The following is a 23548-nucleotide window of genomic DNA, read 5'->3' on the forward strand; positions in this document are numbered from 1 at the left end:
TAAATGTTGATTTGTAGTGTGGGGAATGACGAAATGGTTGGTATTTGTAGGAATAAAAAAATTCTTTTTTTCTTTCTATTTTTTGAAAATTTTATCGTCATATTAATCTACGTTGTTGATTTCTTCCTCTTTAAAAATAAAACCCTCCATGTTATGTCAAGTGGCACAATGATCAACTTTTCAATTTTTTTTTGATTGAAAATCCAACTATCCAACCCCTCCCCTTCCCCCAAAAAAAAGACTTTTCTCACGTACATCATGATGACGTCGCTTATGCCAGTAGGCACAAGTGCACGGGCTTGATGGAGCCGCCAGCCTCCATTTTTGGGCCACTAAAAAGTCTTTAGTGGGTTTTGGGCAATTGACTTGTCCTTGCTCTGGCTCTTGCCTTTCAGGTGGAGTTGCTTGCTCTAAGAGTACAAGCGCAGCAAAGTAATTGGGCTTTATTAAAGTGGCTCTGGAAGTAGCCTGGAAGCAAAGTAATTGAAAACGTGGACCCCTTTGAAAATACTACGAGTCCAAAGTCCACTGATTTTTGTTGCTTATGCCGCCAAAGCGGCCAGGCGATGTTTCCTAGCTCTAACTTGGAAGCCACTGTGAAGGGCCTCACACTTTCCCCCTTTGAACACAATCTTCCCAATCTTCCCAATCTTCCCTTCCCCCCTTATATATATTCATTCAAATCTACACACTCCTCCATCCCACTCTCAACACTTCTACTCTGCACTTCTTTTGGTGTTTTCGAAGTTTTTAAGAGCTCGTTTGAAACTGCTTCTGTTTCGAGTTTCTAAAATGGCATCAGAAGCTTCAGCTCTGGAGCTGATTAGGCAACACCTTCTGAATGAATTTACCACAATGGATAGCTTCATCGCTAGTCTCGACCTTTGCACCTCTGTCCCCCAACAAGATGAAATTGCCCAATCACCCTTTAACATAACTTCCTCCTCCTCGTCCACCACCACCAACGGTGGTAGTGAGTCTACTGACCAATATTTCAAAATCTCTGATTACTTAGTCCCAGAAATTGATCAAGACACCCAATTCGAAACCAAACCCCAAATCTCCCACCTAAAACCACCAAAACACTCGACTCTCAGCCACAGCAAGCCCCCCATAAACGTGACAATTCCATCCCCACCACCTCTGTCTTCTTCTTCTGCTGATGAAGATCAAAACACATCGAACACTTCCACTATGGTTGAAGCTGCTGCAAGGCACTACAGGGGTGTGAGGAGAAGGCCGTGGGGAAAGTACGCGGCGGAGATTCGTGACCCAAACAGAAGGGGTTCCCGGGTTTGGCTCGGAACCTTCGACACCGCCGTTGCAGCGGCCAAAGCTTACGACGTTGCTGCTTTCAATCTGCGTGGAAGCAAAGCAATTCTCAACTTTCCACTTGAAGCTGGAAGATCAGCAGAACTCCCAGCCGATCATCCTCTGCTGGCCAGCAGGAAAAGGAGGAGAGAACATAGCACTGAAATTCATGAGAATTCTGGTGAGATGATCAGAAACAAAGAGATAAAGAAAGAGGAGGATGTTCAGGAGATGAAAAGCTCCGCTCAAGAGAGAGTTTCGACTGCCGTTTGCCCATTAACACCGTCAAGTTGGGCGGCGGTTTGGGATATGAGCAAAGAAACCGAACAGGGGATTTTCAGTGTGCCTCCTCTGTCTCCGTTATCTCCTCACCCCAATTTCTTGGGATATCCTCCGCTCATGGTTATTTGAATTTTTAATTTCTTGGGTATCATTCTTTGATTGCCAGAGTTTAAATTTGTATCGTCCATCTGCAAAAAAGCAGCAAAAACGGGTTAATGTAAATAGTTCAGACCAGCATGTATTGAAGAACTCATATATATATTTTTTAATTTGATTTGTTTATTTATTCCTTTAATCTTTATATAATGAAATGCAATTTTGTATGAATTCTCTATTAATTTCATTAATGATTCTCTCGTATCTTATTTTTTTTTAATTTAAATAATTACAATTAAATTACGTTAATATTATATATTAAATTTTTTTTTATAAAAATGATAAGATAAAAAACAAAATTAAAATAGAAAAGGAAATCGGATAGGAATAAAGGAAGAGAATCTTGCGTGCGCGCAACCTGTAACTGTGCAAGTATAATATATTCATATTTTAGGGTTTTAAAGTCATTGGAGACTGTTCATTACACTGACATTTGACCTCAGTATTATTACTCTATTTGAAATTAGATAATGCTAGACAAATTAAATTTCTAAATCAAATAACGTATCATCAATAAGAAATTAGCATATTAATTGATAATTAATAATTTAATCATTTACAATTACGTCATTTTGATTTTTAAATTTTCTATTCTTAGCATTACCCTTTGAATTTTGACTTCATGAACTATTTTTTTGTAAATTAATTTAAAATAAGCCAATTAACTCCTCACATATTCGATAAAATTTCATTTACTTTGTCATGAGATACTAGCATGACTTTACTCTCAAGAGTAATCAAGTGCTAATCACGTGTCAGTATTTGCCGACAATGTCAATAAAATTTCATCCAATATGTCGATGAGAAGTTAATTGGTTAATTTCAAATAGTTCAGAAAATTAATTTACCAAAAACAATCAATCAAGAGGTAAATTTAATTGGGGTAATAGTTTTGAGAGTGGCAGCGTACTCCACTAATGTTCTTAAGTTCATAATATTATCTTGTTAAGGATAATGATATTTTCCGTAGGCGAGGCTCCACATCTGATGGCTTGTTGATCTCCAATTGGTTTTATGTGTTGTTTAAGGAATAATTAACTTGTTAATAATGTTCTTAAGTTCACAATATTATCTTGTTAAGGATAATGATATTTTCCGTAGGCGAGGCTCCACATCTGATGGCTTGTTGATCTCCAATTGGTTTTATGTGTTGTTTAAGGAATAATTAACTTGTTAATTATAAACTGATATGAATATGCATGACAGCTATAGATTAATCACAAAACATGATTTATAAAGGTGTTTAGACAATCGAAAACGTGTTACCGACATTGATTATTATATAAATTTTTTTTGAATAAACGATATTATCTACACTAAAAGAAATAGAAAGTGAGTTTAACCTCACAATGAACTTAGCGATTATTATATAAACTTAGATGTCCAAGTTAACTTTGTTCAAGACTCATTGATTCCAATTGCTAACCTACTGTGTATGTCCAAGCCATTTTTGTCTTTATTTGGGGCAACGTGACAAATACTTTCACATAAGTCGGTTATGTACTCATTACTGTGAGAATGCGACGGAGTTGTGCGTTTAGAGAGAAAGAGTATATACTCGGTGACATGCAGATTCTTTTTCGTATGGTTTAGTCGACTTAAGTGAAATATATATTTAATTGAATTGACAAAGTTTAATAAGTGTAGAAAGAGATGGCAAGCTTGATGTACAAATGGAGACGTCATATACATCGAACGGCATACGGTTAAGCTTTGGTGTTTACTTTTCTCTACGGTTCATATACAAGTGAAATGTGTAGTATGTTGAATCACATAAGGGTTCATATCTTAGTTCAAACTTTTGACCCAAAACAAAATATCTAGTTCAAACGATTAGTGTAATTAATCCTAAATACAAATGGATGCAACATGTCATTAATGTTATACAATAGAGGCTGACATTTAACAATATTTTTAGCATTATAACCAAAATGGTCTCTGAGATTGGTATAACTCCTCACTTTGGTTTCTGAGATTTGAAATCAATAGAAGTAGTCCCTGAGTTTTGTCTACCGCCAATCATTTTGGTCATCATGTGAAAGATATCTGTTAAATAATGACCAAAATGACAAAAATACCTTCAATTTAATAAACAATAGGCCAAAATGATTTGACAAAAATTAAGGGTATTTTTGTCATTATCTTTCTTATTTAACAAAAATTTTCCGCGAAATGACAAAAATGATTGATAGTGGACAAACTCAGGAACCAAAGTGAGAAGTTATGTCAATTTCAAAAACCATTTTGACTAGAAAGCCAATATTTTTGTTATTCGTTGCAAGTAATAGCGGGAAAAGGAAAATTCGAACAAAAACCTCAAATGCAGTACTGGATGTTTTCAACCACTTAAAAGGACAAAGCTCTCTAGTGAAAGAAAAAAATACAGTAAAGTTCTATAATCCTTCAATTTGTCAAGATCAAAACCAGCTCATGCGAGCACTGAAATATCTTATAAGGTAGGTCATCTCTTCTTTGTCTTTCAATTTGGTAGAGGAGACTTAGAGGGCTCTGCTCGCAAGTTGCTGAGATGCCTACTGTGGTGGAAGCGACAGTGAAATATCGACATCATGCGTTAGTTGCATGGGAGGGACCCCTGCAGTTATCACTAGTTGCAAAACTTGTTCATGTCTTTGCTGGCTGCTGACGAGCCCTAATACAACAACTGCTTCATGCCTAGTTGCAATCAAGTAGCAAGTTGGATAACACGCAGCTGGAAGTTAACAAAACTGTGGGCTGCTCTAAAAAATTTAATTTATTTTTTACCATGCCATGTTCCCCCTCCTCCAACTCTAACAAAGCGAGGAGCATTATTGACTTGATGTCACTTTTATATTTTAAAGAAGTAGATTGGAACTCTAGTGCAATGTAGCTAGCAGTGCAGTATTATGGTTTGCATTTTGCAAACAATGATGTCTTAAACTATTGCAACTTATCGGAAGTTATATTCAAACTAGAGTGCAAAAGGATAATTTCCTACTGTCACGTTTTATTTATCTAATATTTTAAACTACTCTAACACTTACAAAAAGGGAATTCAAACTGAAGTATAAGGACGAGCACGCTACTTTAGCTAACTTGCCATATTTGATTGTAACTAAAAATAGAATGCGTTTTTCGTTACCATAATCATTGGTTATTGAGAAGAAAGGATAAGACCATTGGATTTAATAGGGGTGCCCCTATTACGTTGAAAGGTGGATGGTGATTCCTAAGAAACAAAAACACAAGTGATATTTCCTATATAAATTTCCGCACTTTCTCAACCCAAAAATCATCAAATATTATTTCTAAAATTAGAAAAATATCATCCATATCCTTTCCATGCATGGCAATTAGCTTCCCCTTCTGCTCTCACTTCAACATGCCAGCACATGAAGAACAAGATGATTCAACGCTTGAGCTCATCCGCCAATACCTCTTAGGAGACTTCACCTTCACAGATTCCTTCATTTCTCATCTCAATTTCCAATTCCAACCAGTCAAGCCAGAGTACTCGTCCCTCTCTGAATCAGGGCCCAGCTCCCCCATTTCAAACCCTAATCACCACAGCCCTCAATTCTCAACTTCCGAAACGAAACCTGAAATCGTTAACTTACCATCCATGGAAGCAGAGCCCCTGAATTTGAGCTCACCAAAGAGAAAAAATAGTGCTTCTCAAAATCCCGGTCCAAAAGATGAATTACAACAAGTTTCAGGCCCTGGTGATGCGTTAAGGCATTACAGGGGAGTCCGGCGGAGGCCGTGGGGAAAATTCGCGGCGGAGATACGTGATCCGGCTCGGAAAGGTACTCGGGTTTGGCTAGGGACATTTGACACTGATGTTGATGCTGCCAAGGCCTATGATTGTGCAGCATTTAAGCTGAGGGGTAGGAAAGCAATACTGAATTTTCCGTTAGAGGCCGGAGTGTCGGAACCGCCGGTGAACACGGCGCGGAAGAGGAGGAGATCGGTGAAGCAGGAGGAGGTAGCAGAGACTGAAGAATTGGAGCTTCAAAGTTGGGTGCTTTGGGAAGGAGAAGGTGCTTGAAGGAGCTGTGTTAATCTCAGGATCCTCCTGTGCCGATGTGTTAGAATATGATTGGAGGACGGATTTACTGATTTACTATATGCATGGTCTGTAATATTCTACCGTATGAAATACTGGAAGGATAAAATGTATGTACAAATTTATTAATAATAATAATAATAATAATAGGTTGTTTGTAAGATGGAAAATGAGAGTGAAAACAGAGAATAATTAGAATTAATGCAATGTGTACTTACTATACGGAAAATGATTCGGTCTGGATCTCTCCCATCAAAGGCTTATGATCAAGTGATTCGGACAGTTGAAATTTAATCCAACAACTACAATTATTATAACTATTAGAATGACCTTTTGTTTGCAGTCGTTTGATCAAATTTCAACGGCCTGGACTTGATCCTAGGCCTTTATAGGAGAGATCCGGACCGGATCCTCTTCCTTATTATACAATCTTTAGTTGTTACATTTGTAGTCTACCTTTTCGAGAAACGGGAAAATTCATAGACGCATTTCAACCTTTTTCTTACCATCATTGTGCCACTTTCGTGTGTTTCACCAACGTCAGGTTTTATCTTTCTTGATTAATAGTCAACTTATCACTTCGTCCAACAAAAATGAAGACTGAATATCATTAAACCAAATAATCGTGTGCAATTCATATACAATCCTAAGTTGTGTTTGATATCAAAATTGTTTTAAATGGCAAGGCATGAGGTCATTAGTAGAAACCCTGAGTTTCCTAAATGCCGGTGTCATGATGTTGATCTAGCTTCTGGAACTACGACATCCGTATAGCTCCCAACACGGGGCACTGAACCGTTCACTCGATGTCTACATATATTTGACCTGATTTAAAAAAGTTAAAATCTTGTAACTTAGTTGATTAAGAGCCTACTCAAGGACCCGAAGTCCTTTGATTGACTCCCTCCAGAATATCGCTTTGACATTTCTTTTGGGATTATTGACTTTTCTTAACTTATTTCTATGGACAACATGAATGATGCAAGACACAACGGAGTTCGAGTCCAGAGTTTGGCTGCACAGACACGTGATCCGACTACTTCGACCTTGGAATTGTCTCCATGTTCCGTACAAGATTCCTAATTTGCCCTGGTACACAACTCAGAAATAAACGACAACCAATTTATGCAACTTGGATGGAACTTAAAGTTTAATTTGGGGTCCATGATGGAACTTCGCAAGTTGAAACTTTAAGATAAGCAGGACACGAGATATTATTTGTCGACTGTGTTGTCGTTGTTGCCGTCACCTTATCCCGAAGGTTTGAAACGGATCAGTGTCCAAAAATGATGCTAAACAATAACCCTACACCACAAAAAGAAAGATATTATAATCTAATCTAAAATACATGGAGAAAGATTTGAGCTCGGGAACTTGGATGAGGATGGACAGCCCTAGCCAACTTAGATACGCCCGGACCTACAAAAGGAAAGAAACGTTCTTAGAATAACCCGAAAGGAGGCTAAGTTCCTTTGTTCTGAGCATTTTTACTACTTCGAGTTAAGGGAAGTAGAACAAATTTACAGCAAAAGCCTCTCTTCCAGAGACCAGAGAAAAATTTAGTATGGTTGTTGTCTACTCTAAAAATCCCTGCTACAACACTTCTAGGTGCCATTATTCTATATTGTGTTCTCGCACAAAGCCAAAAAACTTAGCAAGTTTCATGCTGCAAGGAAATTTGGGCAGTGAAAATATCACGAATTGTCTGAATAACGTACCTGTTGGCATAATTCCAATGTTGCGTTGTGCTGTCCACTTGAACGAAATGAGAGCCCCACTAAATAAATTTATGAAGAAGTAGCTATCATTTTGTTCTTTATCAAATCAACATCCTCCTCATCAACTTTGTCTTGCACCTCACCGTCATCCAAGAAACTAGGCTGGTTCGTCGATGCAAGAAGTCTAGCCCACATCCGATCTGTCAAGATTACTGTGTTTTGCTTCTCTGTCGCACGCTGCAATACCACATATTCCGTTCATAACTATACACTTCCCATCTTTTAGTGAATCATAACCATACACCACCAACTTTATCAACATATTCGACCCACAACAATACACTAGCTTCCTGATTAATAACTATTAGCCTCGGATTCATATTGTTGTTTCAACAGACCTTAAATTCAATCTTTTATAGTTACTTTCATGCATGCTACTGCAAATTCAGGCTTGCATCTAGTTGTCAAAAGCTTCTACCGGTCCTAAAATGTTAACTCAGAAATCAAATGAAGAAAAGAAATGCAGTTAAAAAAACAACTTGAGCCAAAACTACCCAATTGGAACAAATGGAGCAGGGGAAGTACTCACAGCAATTGGAATATAAGCATGTTTACTGCTTACAGGCGTGACTCTGAAACCGCTGAATCCTGCCATGGCCCCATGAACAGCACTATGAGCAAGAAGAGTGCAGTAAATATTGTCCGATGCATTACTTGGGATAGCTCGAATCATATATGTGGGATCTGTAGAGAAGAAGATAATCATATATGTGCTCAGAAACTTTCTAGTTTCTACAATAGCTCAAAATTGTACCTATATATTTCATATTTATCGCCATCTTCAGAATTTTGGTAAAATGATCCTGTGACATGTAATATATAAACAGTAACTGAATTGCAACTATTTGATGACAACAAGAAGAAACTATAGCAGAAAAAACTGCTTAAAATGTACATCAAGGAAAAAGAAGTGTCTAAAAACTACTCAAAATATTATTGACAGTTTGTATTACACCTTAATCTTTTGGGTTAGCCACAGACCAACATCCAGGAGTAGCTTATTTCCTGATGCATCTTTCCCATCTACCACATTTATCTCCCGTGCAACATACTCCTGTCCTGCTCCTGCTAACACAATAACCACATGTCCATTTTTTTTAAGCTGCTCTTCAACAAATTCAAAAAGCGCACCGTGGCCTTCCAAATAGAAAGGAGATTCTGGAATCAAGCAGCAATCCTGTTATATCCAAAAGCCTATTGAGAGTTCTTAGAGAAGTTAAGTTACTACTTGCTTTATACTTCTTTCGAGCAATAACAATTAAACTATGAGCGTGTTCTTAACAGTCAAAGCATATTTCATTTTACAGAGAACAGATGTTAAATACCATTGAAGATGGTGCTAGTCCAAATTAAAATCAATTCATTTCCAAATATGACTGTATAATCTCTAGGACAATGTGCAAACCCTCATCTGCCATATAGAACACGGGCTAACTGAACACTCCCTCAGATTCAATATTTTGAATTACTGAATTACCACATCCCGACTTGCCAAAAGTTGCATATAAAGAAATTAAACCTACAGAAGAGAAGTTTATTAAGTACAGGCAAAAAGTTGTGAAACCAAATACTAGAGACGTATAAATAAATCCATGCACACCGTTCTTCATCTGACATAAGATGATAAAGAAAGGTGAAAAATGAAAGTATGTCTTTCGTTATACCATTAAAAGACACATGCCACTCTGTTTGCCCATGAGTTTGAGAATTCCAACTCCATTTTCCACACTTTCAACCTCAACATGTGCAGCATTAATCGCTCTCAGTATTTCTTCAACAGCAGCATTGAAACCAAATGATTTGTCTATCACCTAAAGCCAAATTTTAAAAAAAATAAAAAAATCATACAGGTAGATTAATGACCCACTTGACCAAAAATATGTTGCTCATGAGGATTTAGAGTACTCATATTGTGTTTGTGACCTTTCCAAATTCAAAAGTGGCATCAAAATTTTATTGCAGCTTGCAGAAGTTAACAGGATAATGATACTACGAAATGCAAATCATTGTGAACGATAGAACTTACAGCGATATCTTTATCAACTGTCTCAGGGATCCCAGCCACTGCGACTTGAAGACCACATTTCTCAACTTCCTTGACAAAACATGCTAATGTCAGAACATGCTGCGACAAGGAAATGGATTCATCTTATATAGACTATGTTCACCTTGTATATCATATCAGCTCCTTTTTGGGTGCCATCAGCTCCGATTATGTATACCAAGAAGTCATATTAACAACTTCCTCTCATCAACTTCAATTCTTTTATTGGGTTTATCGCAACCCAACACAAATATGCAGGAAATGAAAGCATATATAATATATCAACCTGATTTATTCCTTGGTCTTGTATGTTATCAACCATCTTGTTCGTATCATGACCTCCTCGTGAAGTTTGAAGTAAGGTTCCGCCACGCTTATGAATATTGTTGACAATTTTTGGTGTCAACCGCTATGTATTTTTAGAATAAAATCCCCTATATCCTCCCTGAAAGTTTTCATCATCAGCAAGTTTACAATTCTTGAATTGGTAATATTCTTAAAAGTTTCAAAATCATTAACAGAACTAGTGTTTCAGAGTTAGCGACGTTGTGAACTGAACTAATCTCAATTCCAAGTATATCTTCGACACCATACATGTAATTCAAGCCGCATACGATTTCCCGAATCACAGTATTGATTCCTGGGCATAAACCCCTACATGTCACTATGCAAGCACGAACTTCATCCGACTTGGAAAAAAAACCTAATATTCAGCCTCGTGTTACATTTTCCGATGGAAACCAAAATCATGTTAGTTCCATTTTCCCTAAGCGAACGGTTATGAAGATGAAAAAAATGCACCTTTTCCCGGGGTCCTGCACATCAAAAATGCACCCCCTCTAGGACCCTCCTTTTGAACAACAACAACCTAGAGCCATTGCATAATGCAGTTATTCAAAAGCAACGAAACAAAAAAAGGAGACGACAACAACAACAATCAAGCCTTATCCTACTAAGTGGGGTCGGCTGTATGAATCTTAGAAACACCGGAAAAAAAGAGACAAACATCAAAATTGAAAATTTGGCAGTTGGATTTTGCAAAAACCACTCACTTTCTGCGTAACCACATCGTCAGGGCTCGCAAAAGTTTGCCTACCAACATAAAACAGATTATCTGTATAATTATAGTCACTGAAAAATCTAATTTTCAAGGGAAAAATACCATGAAATTGATAGAATTTTGAATATTGACGCAAACAAAACTTACTTGACAACTGCATAAGCTTGGCTTTGTTTCAATGGATTTGGATATGACTGCAAAAACAGGAAAACAATTATTTAAAAAAAAAAAAAAAATTAACACAATTTGCATAGATTTTTTTTAAGTGGTAATTACTAATTAGTAAGGATTACCGGTAAATTAGGGAGAAAATTAGTCAAGTGGGGAACGTCTTAGAGGACGAAGCCGTCGTTAGCCGGCTGATGATTCGAACTCTGAGATCGGATAGGCTGGTTTTGGCGCGAACGGAAGGGAAATCCGAGGAAGCTTCTGGATTTGAAGCTCGGATATCGGAGGGTTTGAAGCGACGGAAGCAACGGAAGCGAAGGAAAAGATTGGGATTTGGAGCCAAGCGAATGGGAAGCCGAATATAACAGAGGTGAGGACTTGGTGGAGGAGATAGGAGAGGAAATGGTGGATTCCATTGGAGTTTTCTCAGCGTCCGATTTCGAAGATTTTGAAGATGTGCGGAGAGAGAGAGAGGGCGGCGATGGCGGATATTTGGGAGGAGCTGCGTTCTGGTCAGCCGCGTTTGAATTCCTTTGCGGTGAAGGCTATCCGAAACGAAGATTGTCGTTAATGGTGTTTGACTACGAAACGACACCTGTTAGGTCAAAGTAAAGGGGGACTCATGTTGGACTCATTCCCAATTACGATGAAGCCCCTGACGTTCTCATTATTCACAAAATTCACCACTATATTGGGCATCAATTGAAAAAAATTTAGGTGCAGTTTGACATTCACATCGTATATTTAAAAATATTTGTATGTCATTACCAACACGCGAAAAATTTCTCTTATTATTAATTAATAGATAGTCATGTTATATTATTAGTAGACTGAAGATACTACGTGAAAGTGTAAAGGTCACAAGATGTATATGTGAATTAAGGAAGTGTTATTAGCATTTTAAAAATCTCATTTTACACTTCTTATAAGTGTATTTTTTTTTCAAATATAGAAAGTTTGAAGTGTAAAATGAGATTTTTGAAGTGTAGAATGAGATTTTTGAAGTGCCAATAACAATTTTCATAAATTAACATTGTGATTCAAGAAAGCTTCTTCAAAATTGCATGAGGCTCGTAGAAATTTCTTAACATTTATCTCTCCATCCAAAATCCTGTAAAAATTTACCCCTCCAACCGTTGGTTACAAGAGATTTTTCAGTACACCATACAATTGGTTGGAAACTTTTTTTTTTCTTCAAATTTCCAACCAATTGTGTTATTACAATTTGTATACCAAATCATATTCTCGACACGCTGAAAATGAATTGTACTATTTATAATTCTGTTATAGATAACTCTTTGCAGATACAATTCCATGCAACCAGAGTTTGCATTGTCTTTCTATAAACGGAAGGAAGTGCAAAAAGTAAGAGGAGATAGTAGCAATAAGAAATGGAAATTTTGCATTTTATAATAAAGGTCTTGGTTCATATACATATACATCGCATATCACAACGAATATACGAAATTTCTATCTCGTAGCTTGCTTGAATTGAACACATTTGGTGCACAGCTTTTCGGTCTAGTAACCGAATGCCTTCGGCCGCAAGCTGCAATGCACCAATAAAATACAGATACATTCTTCTTTCGGCCAGTTATTGAGACACCATTCAACGGTGCAGATATCACGGATTTCTCTGCACTCAGCGTAGCGTTACTGAAAGAACTAAAGAACCACACAGTAGGCCCACATCGCAATGTCAATTCTTCTAGCAGTCATTAGGTTTTACTTAAGGAAATGATCCATTATATGGCGTATGACATCTTCACCTTCTATATGTACGCTTTGATCTTTGACCTGTAAAATGTTCAGAGTGCATATTTGTTTCTTTAGCGTAAGGTGTGAGCATGCGGGTGTGTGCGTGTGTGGGAGAGGGAGGGAGAGAGAGAAACCTGAATGACACTATGAGCAGCAAATCTCCGTCTGCTGCTGTGGAAACTAACATCTACTTTTTCCCAAGACACGCGAGATAGGCCTTTCAATAGTTCCTCTGCACCAAACAAAGGTGTTAAGAAATAAATTATTTAGGGACGACCAATAATAAGCAAGCAACACGCAGACGCAGACAGATTCAAGAGAAATGAAATGTAATAATAAAATGTAAGCAAATTAGTGAAGTAACACAAGCAGAACAGCAACAAGCATAGACAACAACTTCTGTTTACACAGAATGCAACAATTAAGATACTATTGAAAGTTGGTAACAAAAGAGAAATGAGTTGTTAACCTTCAATCTCGCCAGAGCCACCATCTTCTGCTGAAGCAAGCTCACACTGCTCAGCATCATAGGCCTTGCAGTGTTCTTCATAAACAATATGCGGATATTTTTCGTCAACAGTATTTTCCCACTGATAAGCAAAAAAAATAAAAAACTTTAAATGAAAATCAGAAAACCTGACCTTAAGATTACAATTATAAAACCATGCAGATGGCAATACCTTTGGAAGTTCGCTATTACGCCTAATACATGATGTTTTCCAGCCAACAATATCTTTATAGCATTAATTATCGAAAACAAATTGTGAATAAGACATAAAAAATTGGAAGGGGTATAAATATGATCATAGAAAATAGGATACGGTCATAGCCCACGTTTGAATACACCACCCTACGCTTAAAACTACGCAATGCAGACCTGTAAAACAAAAAACAAATGTCATTCTATAATTTATATGTATGAAATCTCAAGAAACTTTGAATCTCATATTTACGTTTGGAATATGGATGCAAGTAACATACATGAAATAACAACCATCACAATCTTCTATCATTCGTTTAAGCAGTGGAGGCTTCCCATCATCGTCATCATTAAGAAAAAGATGCCGACCTGTTCTCCTAAATATCAAATGAATAACCGCACTAGCAAGTCTTTCAAAGGCAGGTACACCAAAAAGAAATGGCACCTACAGAAGGTGGATTAATTCATAAGTAAAAAGTGGCAAGTGCATATACCAACTGAGTACCACCTAAGGACATAACATAAGATCACCCTAGCATCTTTCACTCCTGCTTAATTAAGCTTTTCGGTATATAAATCCACAGAATTTGACAAACCAATACAAGCCAAGAACTTACTCAAACTTGAGACATTACAAAACTCTAGGAATTCAATTATATTCTGAACGAGCAAGTGTTAAAAGGAAATTGTGCTACCTGCTTGTTACCCCTTGATCCAAGATGAGGTGTGGCAACAGTTATAAAGTTCAAAGGCTCCAAGCCAGCTAATGTACTCCTTGCATCCTCTTCACATCCATTAGGAGATGAATGTTCCGTATTCTCACTTTTAGAGGGACCGGGTCTATATAGCCTCCCAATTGCATATCTTGCGACTAATCCTCCAACAGAATGTCCAATAAATGAGATCTTTCGTAGGTTAGGTTTTTTTCGAGTCAGTTCGATGACCTAAAATTGATAAACTTGGTTAGAAACAGTACACAACAGGAAGGGGATACATTTTTTGGGAATGAAAATAGATCCAATATATAAAAAAACACCAGGCGAAAAAAACCTCCTCTGCCAATCGCTCCCCCATTACATCCACACCATCTAGAGTCAGCCTAGAGCCATTCCGTTCACTACCTGCAGCCAAATTTCAACCAAAATTAAGTAGATTGGACAATCATTATATTTTTTTACAAAAAAATACCGACTGCAATAGATCACTTAGAACATTGCACAAATTTCACTCGTAAAAAACTTGACTTACAAGTTAAAAGAACCAAAAATATAAGAAACAAGCGAGGGGATCAGAATCCAAAAAGCTCCAGCTTTGGACATATAAAAACAAATTGGATACACAACACAAAAGAACGTTCCTTACAATGAACAATAACTTTGTCCGGAAGTGTTTTAACAAATTGCTCCGCCCCAAACTTCCAATCCGCGGCACTGCACGAGCAAATGCAAAAACAACATTGTACAAGCATGAGAAATTACCGTACAAGAAACGGACCGATTCAAATACTCAAAAATACAAATTGAAGGAGGTCATGCTCAAAATCTACTTTAACGTACACACAACCAAAGGAGATACTTTCTGATTTCGCCAAATCAAACAACAAACTGCAGTCTTTGCCCAATCAGAAAGCATACATTTGTTACTTAAATACAAACATCATAACTACAAACCAAAAACAAAGTCTTGGTACAACTAATACAGATTTAGAACTACCAATTTAACTAAAGAAATCAAATTTATCATACAAACAATATAACTTGTCAATAAAATCGCTAAAAAAATCAAAATTCTCTATCACAGTAAGCATAATCACCAAAACACCATCTCAATCTCTCGATAAATCAAGAAAATTTCAATGTACAGCTAATCAAATCGTGATTATATGATTTTCACCCCCAAAAAATTGATTAAAATATGAAATTGAAAAGTCGTACGTTCCCATGATTCCATGGACCATGACAACGAGATGATCAGCGGAAGAATATTCGGACTCCTTGGAGCTCCAAACGTAGCGACTCCCAGTAGGCGACTCCGACGAGCAGACACCGTTCTCTACGACGCCGTTTTCCATGGCTGCAGATGACCGCCGTTCGGCTACGGGCATTGACTGAGAAGACTGGTGACGGGACAGAGAGAATCGGAAGCGATCGGGGAAGTTGGATAGAGGCCGATGAAAAAGAAAGGAGGAGAGTTTTTATGTTGAGGGACGTCGGCTGGTGGTTGCGACAGTGAGAAATGATACGGAAAATTGTAAGAAATCTGAGACTGAAGAAAACTGATTTTTCACTCAATATTTTAAAATTTTGAACCAGAAAATAATAATAATAAAAGTCTAAACTACGCACTAACAAAATTTTCTTCTCCATTACCAAAAAAAACTTTAATGGAAAATTTTTAGTACGGTTCACTTTAACGAAAAATTATATTTTTATATTAAAAAATTAATCCTTATACTATTTATTTTACACTTTATTTTATTTTTATCGTTAAAATTTAAAATTTTCAAGCATTATTTATTTATTTATTTTTTAAAAAATTATAAAAAACCAATTTGATCTTTTATTATAAAATAAAATTATAGTAATGTAACATCGTACAAGCTAAATTATAATTTTTTTTTCTTTCCCTCGATTACCACAGCAACTGTCTTCGTAGCCTATCTCTAATTTTAAAAAATAAAAATATAAACTTCTCTCTACTCCACTTTCTCTCTTTCTACCTCCCTCTCTTTTCACTGTTTTACAACTCTCTAACTTCTCTCTCCCATATATTTTCAAAAATAAACAAAAACGTAAAAATTGCTACACAGAGTTTGTGATCTTAGGCTAATAATACTAATAAAAAAAAATACTGAAATTCTCTGATGCGTACAGGTTGTGTGTGCATGGGTTGCACATCACTCGAATCAATTTAGTGACTTCGTAACAATGCTTTAATTTGATACCGTAACAATAATAATATGAAGTCGTAATGATACTGTAATAACAATAAAATCAGATTATACACAAAGCTTCGGCAGTATCATACAGCATTGTTGAATTATTTGTAGTATTGTTATTGTACCGTTGTAATATGTAGATTGTTGTTGTTAAAGTGTGGTTACGACATTATTAAATCGAGTTAGGTGAGCAAGAGAGGCAAGAAGAGCGGGTTGCAGATGCAGCGTCAAATTCGGGGTTCAAATTTTCATTGCATTAATTTTGAGGGGATAAGCAAATTCATAACGCCAGTCTAAAATGAATATTTTTATCATACAATAATAGCAGACGGTATCATTAAGATTCGGGAACGCGTTGTTGCGGGAGAATTAAAGGTCGGCTGGCACGCGGGCGAGGCAAGATTTGGCGCTTTGGAAGTTGGGGGCTGTGGATAGTGTAATGTGTCGGTTGTAATTTGCTGACAATAATGTACGACCATGGATTTGCTTGTTCTTTGTAAATTATTTTACAAGGCCGACATTCGAATATGGCCATGACTGGTGGTAAGTGGATAATGAGAACTATTACATGATGTTTCAGTGGTTAGGAACAAATTTCATATCTGTATTACACATAATATGTTTTTTGTTGAAGTTCTGGTGTTGATGTATAAGCTAGGGTGAGACTGAAATGCTTTTACGAGTCTTCCCGATTTGCGAAGATGAGGATTATTGTGATGAAGCCATCGTCTGATCATTTTATTTTATATATAAAAAAAGATAATATCTTATACATACATATACATGCCCTTTATGCAAATAGATCCTTTTTTTTTTTTTTTTTTTTCCAAAAATGGGACTAGGTGTGAAGCCTACTCCACATTGAACTTCAACGATCCGAACCGTATAATTTGTAAGTCTCGATTCATAGATCATCCTTGCAAAACTTCAATTCAATCCAAAATCATTTGTCTATTTAATTATCAAGATAAAATTTCATTGTTTCTTATATAATAAAGTATTCGTTAATTTTTTTGAACTCAATTAGATGTTTTAAATATTTCCAATTTGACTAATATTTTGCAAGGATGATCTATGAAGTGCAACTTGAAAAAATAAACGGTTCAGATCGTTAAAATTCAATGTCGTGTGGGCCCCACAACTAATCCTCATTTTTATGAAAAAAATGGTGATCCCTTCCTTTAAAGACTTCCCATACATATATATACATATATATATATGTATATTTATTAAATGTAACTGTTATAATGTTACAATTGATAATATATTAATTTTATTTATACAGCCTGGTGTTACATGATGGATATCGTATATTGATCCCCCATGTTAAATGATAAGCTAAAATAGAGTCGTGACCCCAAAAAATGCGTAGTTAAAGGTCGAACTCATATTGGGAGTTTCAAATCTTTGCTAGCTTTCCACTTTTATAATAAAAAAAAATATATTAAGAATTATTGCTATTGTTAAAGTAAGTAATCTTCATATATCCACGATTTTATTTAAGAAAAACTAATGAAAAAAATTTGAAAACTTTGAGTTTTAATCAAAATAACAAAAATGTGTTGTAACTAAATGGTACCATGAGTGATTTGACAAAAAACAAAATAGTACCAGAAGTAACTTTTTAGAAGAAAAATATCATTTTCGTTAAAAGTGAACAATACTGTAAGTGTTTCGTTAAAACTTCTTTTTATTTACTTTCTAGACAATTAAATAAAGTAAAACATAAAAGTAAATAACATGTACATAAGTCATTTTCTTTGTTGAATCTCAATTTTCTACAAGTTGAAGTTGACTCTCCCTTCCCCCACTCCTAGCATGTGCAAATCAGAAACAAGCATGACTCAACATTTTTTGCTTTGTGGATGGTAGAGAAATATCGGTACGACTTTTTGTTTATGATAGCTCTTATACTATACATGTTATGAGCAGAATTGATGTCGGTGGAATTAGAACATCAAAAATTATATACTTACATAAATATGTTTTACGAATAACATAGTCCGACATTCTTAATGTGTTTTTTTTTTGGATAAACAAAAACAGGGAAGGGAGCTAGGTTAGCTAGGCTGACATGGCAATAGTTTTGACCTTGCTTGAAAGTTGAAACTACAATTTGGTCCACTAGCATTGGATTTTCAGATCCCAAATTTTTGTGTAAAACTTGGTATTTCAAAGTTCTGCACTTATCCTCCTCCTCCTCCAACTAACCAGGAAAATGACATGCAACATCAGTTGTTCACCATTAGAATTATTGGAGTAAATTGCGATTTGACTTTCTGAATTATTATATTAGTTGAAGTTGTCCTGTTGAATTATTTTTGTAGTAAATTAATTTGATGAACTATTTTAAATTACCCAATTAACTCTTTATCGTCGGATTCAGCGAAATTTCCTTCTTTGCAGTCAAATACTGCCAAGTGATTAGCACGTGATTCTCACTTGATGGTAAAGTGGATGAAGCTCATCGAATTCGGCAGTGAAGGGTTAATTAACTGATTCAAATAGTTTAAGGGGTTGTTTACAAAAAAGAAGAGGAGAGAAATGCTAACGATACTCTTAAATTTGGACTTTTAATTCCCGTGCCAACATTATAAAACGTTGCGCTAAAAACATGAGTTGGCTCCTGTATAGTAAGGAGAATTCAGGTTGTGTGGCTTTCTCTTATATGGGTATATTTTTTCTGACTTGACTTAGCTTGACCTACTTAACTTAGTAGTTAGAGTATCTCTTTCATATGATGAGAGTATTGGTTTAAAACAAATAGTAGTTCATAAAGACTTAGAGAGAGAGTTATACTTTTGAGAAAATTTCCTTAATATTTCTCAAAATATAGTTCAGAGGTAAATCTGAATGAAAAAATAGTTGATAAAGTCAAACGGTAAACGATAGTTTACTCAATCAATCATTAATCAATGATCATCCAAATGCCTTGGCACCACGTGTATGGACTTATCTTATATATGATGCGATCCGTTGTAGCATGCCCTACCACCCAAGACGATTGCATTCATGTCAAGCCAACATAATTTTCAATACTGTCCATTTTCATAATGACGGGTAAATGTTATTATTAGCTAGGCAAAAATAAATTCCTCACCTAAAAAAAAAAAAAAAAAGAAAAGAAGAAGATAAATTTAACCATAATCAAAACGTTATTGTCGTAATATTCTAAACTAATTGATCGTTGTCATGTGTAAAAAGTTGAAACACGTAGCAATATTGTAGTAATTTGGGTTGGGCTACGAACAATGCCACTGTGACAGACTGACAGTACGTAAACTCTACAAAAGTCATATTTTAAGATTCGTCATATGGGTTTAGCAAGTCAAAGTCAAGTCAATTTCATATGCGCACTAACGATAATTAGGATGCACTTGTGTTAGTATCCCAAACCTATTGAGCATCGTTAAATGAAAAGGTTAAAATACAAGACAACGTTTGATTGATTTAGCACACTGTCATTGTGACGTCCAATGGGTACTAGTACTAATCCTCTGAAAGGAAAAACAAATACGAGGGAAGGGGCACCAATTTAATCATACTGTTGGATGTTCCAACTGGAACAAATGGAACATCCCAATGCTACATTAACACAGTACACGGGGAGCAAGGTAAACTGCTTAATTGTACATTCTACAAATTTTTACAACAAACTCTGGCAAATTGCTAACTGCCTCAATCATCCGAGCTATATTCACTCGATTCAGGAAGAACGGCAACAGCAGCGCAGCAAAACAACTCTTTATCCTTCAGGAGAAGACAGCTTCCATCTGAATTCCATTTTAGATCAACTATGCTAAACTGTGGTTGCGGCGGGATGCTCACACAGTAGGCACCACCAGGAGTCCACATGTACAGATGAGAACTTCCCGTGCAAACAACAAGACGAGTGCACGTAGGATCCCAAACTGCTGCACGAATAGGATCCTTCTGCACCAAGATAGCAGCGAGTTCAAGATGGCGTATGTCCCATATCCAGAGAATGCTTGGCATGCTATCATTGCGGGTACAGATATATTGGCTCTTGTTGCTCCATGACATTAGACCTGCAGCAAAACCTCATAGCTTTAGCCATATGTCATACAATGAAATCCGGAACAATTTTGAGGCACCACCTAAGGATACTACGACCATTAGTCAAACAAAATCCCTCACCAATACGTGGAAAGTGAATTATACAGTGTACCAAACCCCGTTCATCAATGGAAGAAATTTGCTACCTATAAGGCTGATAGTACCCCCCACATCAAGATCATCTATCCTCCAACCGGTTAAAATAATTCAATGGATAAAAATATCGTTACGCAAAGTCAATGAATAAAGGCAGCTGACACCGCTGCCAAGGGATTCTGCCACATCTGATGGCCTCGGTTGAGGACATTTAACGTTATCTGATGGCTAGGTCGTCTAAGTGCATCTTCTCTTATCTAATGTCAAGTGGCTAGAACATAAACCAGTTTGATTGTCTTCATATTTGACTGTTTACAAACTTTGTATTCATTTGCATCAGACAGTACAAGAGGGAGCAAGGGCTTACCAATTCCCTGTTTGGGGTTAGGCTTGTCTACAGGAGGCTTCTGAAAAGGCAAATTGATGGGCATTTCTGTAACTTCGTATCTGACTCTGATGTGTCCTTCATCTACTTGAAATGAAACAAAAATCACGGAGGGAAAAGAAAAGGGGATCAAATCAAATAAGTCTTGCATATTAACAGAAGGATCCGTGATTCCCTGGGTAATTTATCTATCATGAAAAAGACAGGCCACTGTGCTACACTCAAGAAGAATGTAGAAGGCTAGTGCACGCAGACAAATAGTACAGCACATTATTTGCGTACTCTGATCACCTTTTATAAGTTAAAAAGAACCGTACCAACATGGCAACATCATGCTTACCATTATTGCCTTCTGCAAAATCATCACTTATACTTAGCTCAGACATATCAAGTAGCAGTGGCTCATCTACTTCCTGGCATTTAGACATTAAGGGGGTGAGAAATCTTCCAATAAACTAAAAGAACATGATATCTGCCTATCTCAAATATTAACAAGCAATAACCTTAAACACGGCAGCACAGCAGGGAGCACGGACAGTAGATAGATGCATAAATTCAGCAAAAGTCTTCCAAGTCAAGTGATTCAAAACCCGCAACATCTGGTCATAACTACCCACTGCTAGAAATTGGCCACATGGAGACCATGAAACACTTTTTACGCCCAATGCACTTTCGTATGCTTGATACTTATATAGGCACCTCCCATCTGGCGAGTATATTAGAACCTGTATCAAACCACACCATGAGCTTTTACAAACTAAACCATGATATAACTACTGCAAATCTTTGTGCCTTAACAAAGACAAAAGAAATGAAGTTCTAACCTTATATTCTAGAGGCGAATCCCATATCACGATTGCACTGTCATCTGGTGACCATTCAATATCGGCCAAGTCCAATGTGTCCACAGCAAATACACCCATTATTTCCCATGTATGACAGGATAGAAGATTAATATAGTCCTTGCAATCACGCCTTGTGCAAATTGCAGCAAATTGCCCATCTTTGGTAAAAGAAACTCCCTTGGAAGGATGCTTTGGCCATTGCACATGTACACATGCTGTGTTTAACAGCGACCAAACTGTTAACCGCAGTTGGAAGTCTGATGTGGTAAGTATGTGACGGCTATCTGGGCTCCACCTAGCATATGCAATACCGGCATGACCTTCATCTATCTTGCATGTCCATTCCGGTTGGGCCAGTGACCATGCTTGTATCATTGGTCTTTTATATAGACCACAAAGAATGTATTCAGAATCAAGCGCCCATTCGATATAGCTTATCTTATCCAAACATGAAAACAACTGCACAACCTGCATTAGAAATGACATATAATTATATATCAGACAACTTACTTTCTAGATAAACGAAATGGAGTTCAGCAATTCAAATTTGAAGTCAGATATAAATTGTTGCAAAACATCACTGGATGTGAAGAGTGCAGAAACCTGTTTCAACCATTTTTTGCTACTGCTTGTGTTCAAACCCTTGAAGGTAAAACTTTGCCTCCACAAAGTCCAAAACCTTATAACTGCTTATGAACCCTACCGTACAATTTTTCCCACGGTAAAAGAGTAAACAGATCAGAATGGAGCATTACTCTATGGATTAGTTTACCTCAAATTACGGTTGAAATCTTCGGTCTATATAAACTCTCTATGTGTAAGAAACATGGAGATCAATATCCTCAGATTTTCAAATATTTACTTGTAGAGAGCCTGAAGGAAAACATGCCTCATGAACTCATTCAAGTTTCAAGTTTTTCTCTGACAAAACAATATTTCATGATTTCCACTATCGCTGTTGCACAAGCTCCTAAACACTACTTTAAGATCATTCAAATTTCATGAATACAATGCGGTCCAACATTTGCTTTGAATCGCATGGCGAAAAACACATACTGAGACTGTTGTGATCCCTGATCAGATCATCGGCATTGAATTAAGTTCTGCTATAAATGAAGAACAAAATCTAACTTCTATTCAAATTTCTCGGCAATCAAACAGATTACATCATACTGAAGCTACAACACTACATCTTGTTAGTCAACAGCTAAATGCAACGGCTGAGATCTACAGAAATTTAACTATGTAAATGTCAAACCCAATCGGGCCAGCTCAATTGCGCACCATATGGTTGATTTTGTAAATGCAGAGAGATAAAAAATGAACAAATTAGGACATATGGAACTTCATTTTCCTGGCATTTTCTTGGCAACCAAACAGAGCAGGAAATAAATTTACTAAATTCAAAAAGCAAAATGATAATAGAAAACCTTAAAGGAAAGAGTGTCACGAATGACAAGGCGGTAGTCGACGGCGACGGCAATGTAGCGAGCATTAGGCGAGAAGCAACAAGGACCGGTCTGTTTATAAGCCTCTGTAAACTCCATTCACATTCAGATCAAAATTTCCGGAGCACAGCACTCCCTGCTACCTTATATCTCAATTGTAGGCTTTCATACAAGCTACGAAATGAAGTACTGCGGTGGTCACTTGGCGGCGGCGGCGGTGGCGGTGGTTGCTGTTGCTGGAGGATTTTTGGTGGAGTGGGTTGAGATCTGCGAATGTTGGGGGATTTTGGTTTGAATTTCGAACGAACGATGAGAGATGGGCCGAGACTAAAATCAGTCGGCCCAAAGTGGTACTTTAATTTTTTTACGGGCTTTGGCGCTTGGCCAGCCCTTTGTTTTGGGCATGTCAAGGGTAAATCAGACCAGCAAGCGATCGGTTCGGCTCGACACCTATTTT

The 23548-nt window shown here is 36.8% G+C and overlaps 5 protein-coding genes across 7 annotated transcripts; 2 read left to right on the top strand and 3 right to left on the bottom strand.

Annotated features, from left to right (window-relative positions):
- Nucleotides 1–672: 672 nt before the first annotated feature.
- Nucleotides 673–1865, top strand: LOC137734981 (ethylene-responsive transcription factor ERF105-like). Its single transcript, XM_068474328.1, has one exon. The coding sequence runs from the start codon at nt 793–795 to the stop codon at nt 1720–1722; it is 930 nt and encodes a 309-aa protein (XP_068330429.1). The 5' UTR covers nt 673–792; the 3' UTR covers nt 1723–1865.
- A 3102-nt stretch (nt 1866–4967) lies between these two features.
- On the top strand, nt 4968–5957 carry LOC137733816 (ethylene-responsive transcription factor ERF106-like). Its single transcript, XM_068473011.1, has one exon. The coding sequence runs from the start codon at nt 5075–5077 to the stop codon at nt 5774–5776; it is 702 nt and encodes a 233-aa protein (XP_068329112.1). The 5' UTR covers nt 4968–5074; the 3' UTR covers nt 5777–5957.
- A 391-nt stretch (nt 5958–6348) lies between these two features.
- On the bottom strand, nt 6349–11405 carry LOC137733815 (ATP-dependent 6-phosphofructokinase 4, chloroplastic-like). 3 transcript variants are annotated; one of them, XM_068473010.1, is made up of 11 exons: nt 10970–11405; nt 10824–10870; nt 10669–10708; nt 9741–10061; nt 9599–9667; nt 9237–9383; nt 8528–8749; nt 8327–8375; nt 8102–8160; nt 7513–7749; nt 6349–7213 (listed from the first exon to the last, which is right to left on the bottom strand). In XM_068473010.1, the coding sequence occupies exons 4-10, from the start codon at nt 9750–9752 to the stop codon at nt 7582–7584; spliced, it is 726 nt and encodes a 241-aa protein (XP_068329111.1). In that variant the 5' UTR covers nt 9753–10061; nt 10669–10708; nt 10824–10870; nt 10970–11405; the 3' UTR covers nt 6349–7213; nt 7513–7581. The 3 variants fall into 3 exon arrangements, with proteins under 3 accessions (XP_068329111.1, XP_068329109.1, XP_068329110.1); XM_068473008.1 differs by having other exon boundaries at nt 8102–8256; XM_068473009.1 differs by lacking the exon at nt 10669–10708 and having other exon boundaries at nt 8102–8256.
- Nucleotides 11406–12229: 824 nt separating this feature from the next.
- LOC137734709 (lipid droplet phospholipase 1-like) lies at nt 12230–15581 on the bottom strand. Its single transcript, XM_068473973.1, has 10 exons — nt 15237–15581; nt 14665–14732; nt 14353–14423; nt 13998–14246; nt 13584–13747; nt 13424–13479; nt 13283–13335; nt 13072–13192; nt 12737–12834; nt 12230–12641 (listed from the first exon to the last, which is right to left on the bottom strand). Exons 1-10 carry the CDS (start codon nt 15404–15406, stop codon nt 12570–12572), a joined length of 1122 nt encoding a protein of 373 aa, XP_068330074.1. The 5' UTR covers nt 15407–15581; the 3' UTR covers nt 12230–12569.
- A 4100-nt stretch (nt 15582–19681) lies between these two features.
- LOC137735287 (uncharacterized) lies at nt 19682–23357 on the bottom strand. Its single transcript, XM_068474700.1, has 6 exons — nt 23074–23357; nt 21623–22111; nt 21302–21523; nt 21139–21211; nt 20781–20882; nt 19682–20289 (listed from the first exon to the last, which is right to left on the bottom strand). The coding sequence occupies exons 1-6, from the start codon at nt 23188–23190 to the stop codon at nt 19919–19921; spliced, it is 1374 nt and encodes a 457-aa protein (XP_068330801.1). The 5' UTR covers nt 23191–23357; the 3' UTR covers nt 19682–19918.
- Between the last annotated feature and the right edge of the window lie 191 nt (nt 23358–23548).

Source organism: Pyrus communis, chromosome 5 (assembly GCF_963583255.1).
Source record: "Pyrus communis chromosome 5, drPyrComm1.1, whole genome shotgun sequence".
Lineage (NCBI taxonomy): Eukaryota > Viridiplantae > Streptophyta > Magnoliopsida > Rosales > Rosaceae > Pyrus > Pyrus communis.

Bases quoted from the DNA above. Each gene is read 5' to 3' on its own strand.
- LOC137734981 (XM_068474328.1), top strand. From the start codon at position 793: ATGGCATCAGAAGCTTCAGCTCTGGAGCTGATTAGGCAACACCTTCTG.
- LOC137734709 (XM_068473973.1), bottom strand. From the start codon at position 15,406: ATGCCCGTAGCCGAACGGCGGTCATCTGCAGCCATGGAAAACGGCGTC. The intron at 14,733-15,236 runs GTACGACTTTTC...TTGCTCGTGCAG, and splicing joins GTCCATGGAATCATGGGAAC to TGCCGCGGATTGGAAGTTTG. The intron at 12,835-13,071 runs GTTAACAACTCA...TGTTTGGTGCAG, and splicing joins TGGCTCTGGCGAGATTGAAG to AGGAACTATTGAAAGGCCTA.
- LOC137733815 (XM_068473009.1), bottom strand. The intron at 9,384-9,598 runs GTAAGTTCTATC...ATTTGGCTTTAG, and splicing joins CAGTTGATAAAGATATCGCT to GTGATAGACAAATCATTTGG. The intron at 8,750-9,236 runs GTATAACGAAAG...TGGATATAACAG, and splicing joins GTGGCATGTGTCTTTTAATG to GATTGCTGCTTGATTCCAGA.
- LOC137735287 (XM_068474700.1), bottom strand. From the start codon at position 23,190: ATGGAGTTTACAGAGGCTTATAAACAGACCGGTCCTTGTTGCTTCTCG. The intron at 22,112-23,073 runs GTTTTCTATTAT...TTTCTAATGCAG, and splicing joins GTGACACTCTTTCCTTTAAG to GTTGTGCAGTTGTTTTCATG. The intron at 21,212-21,301 runs GTTATTGCTTGT...TCTAAATGCCAG, and splicing joins GCTGTGCTGCCGTGTTTAAG to GAAGTAGATGAGCCACTGCT.
- LOC137733816 (XM_068473011.1), top strand. From the start codon at position 5,075: ATGGCAATTAGCTTCCCCTTCTGCTCTCACTTCAACATGCCAGCACAT.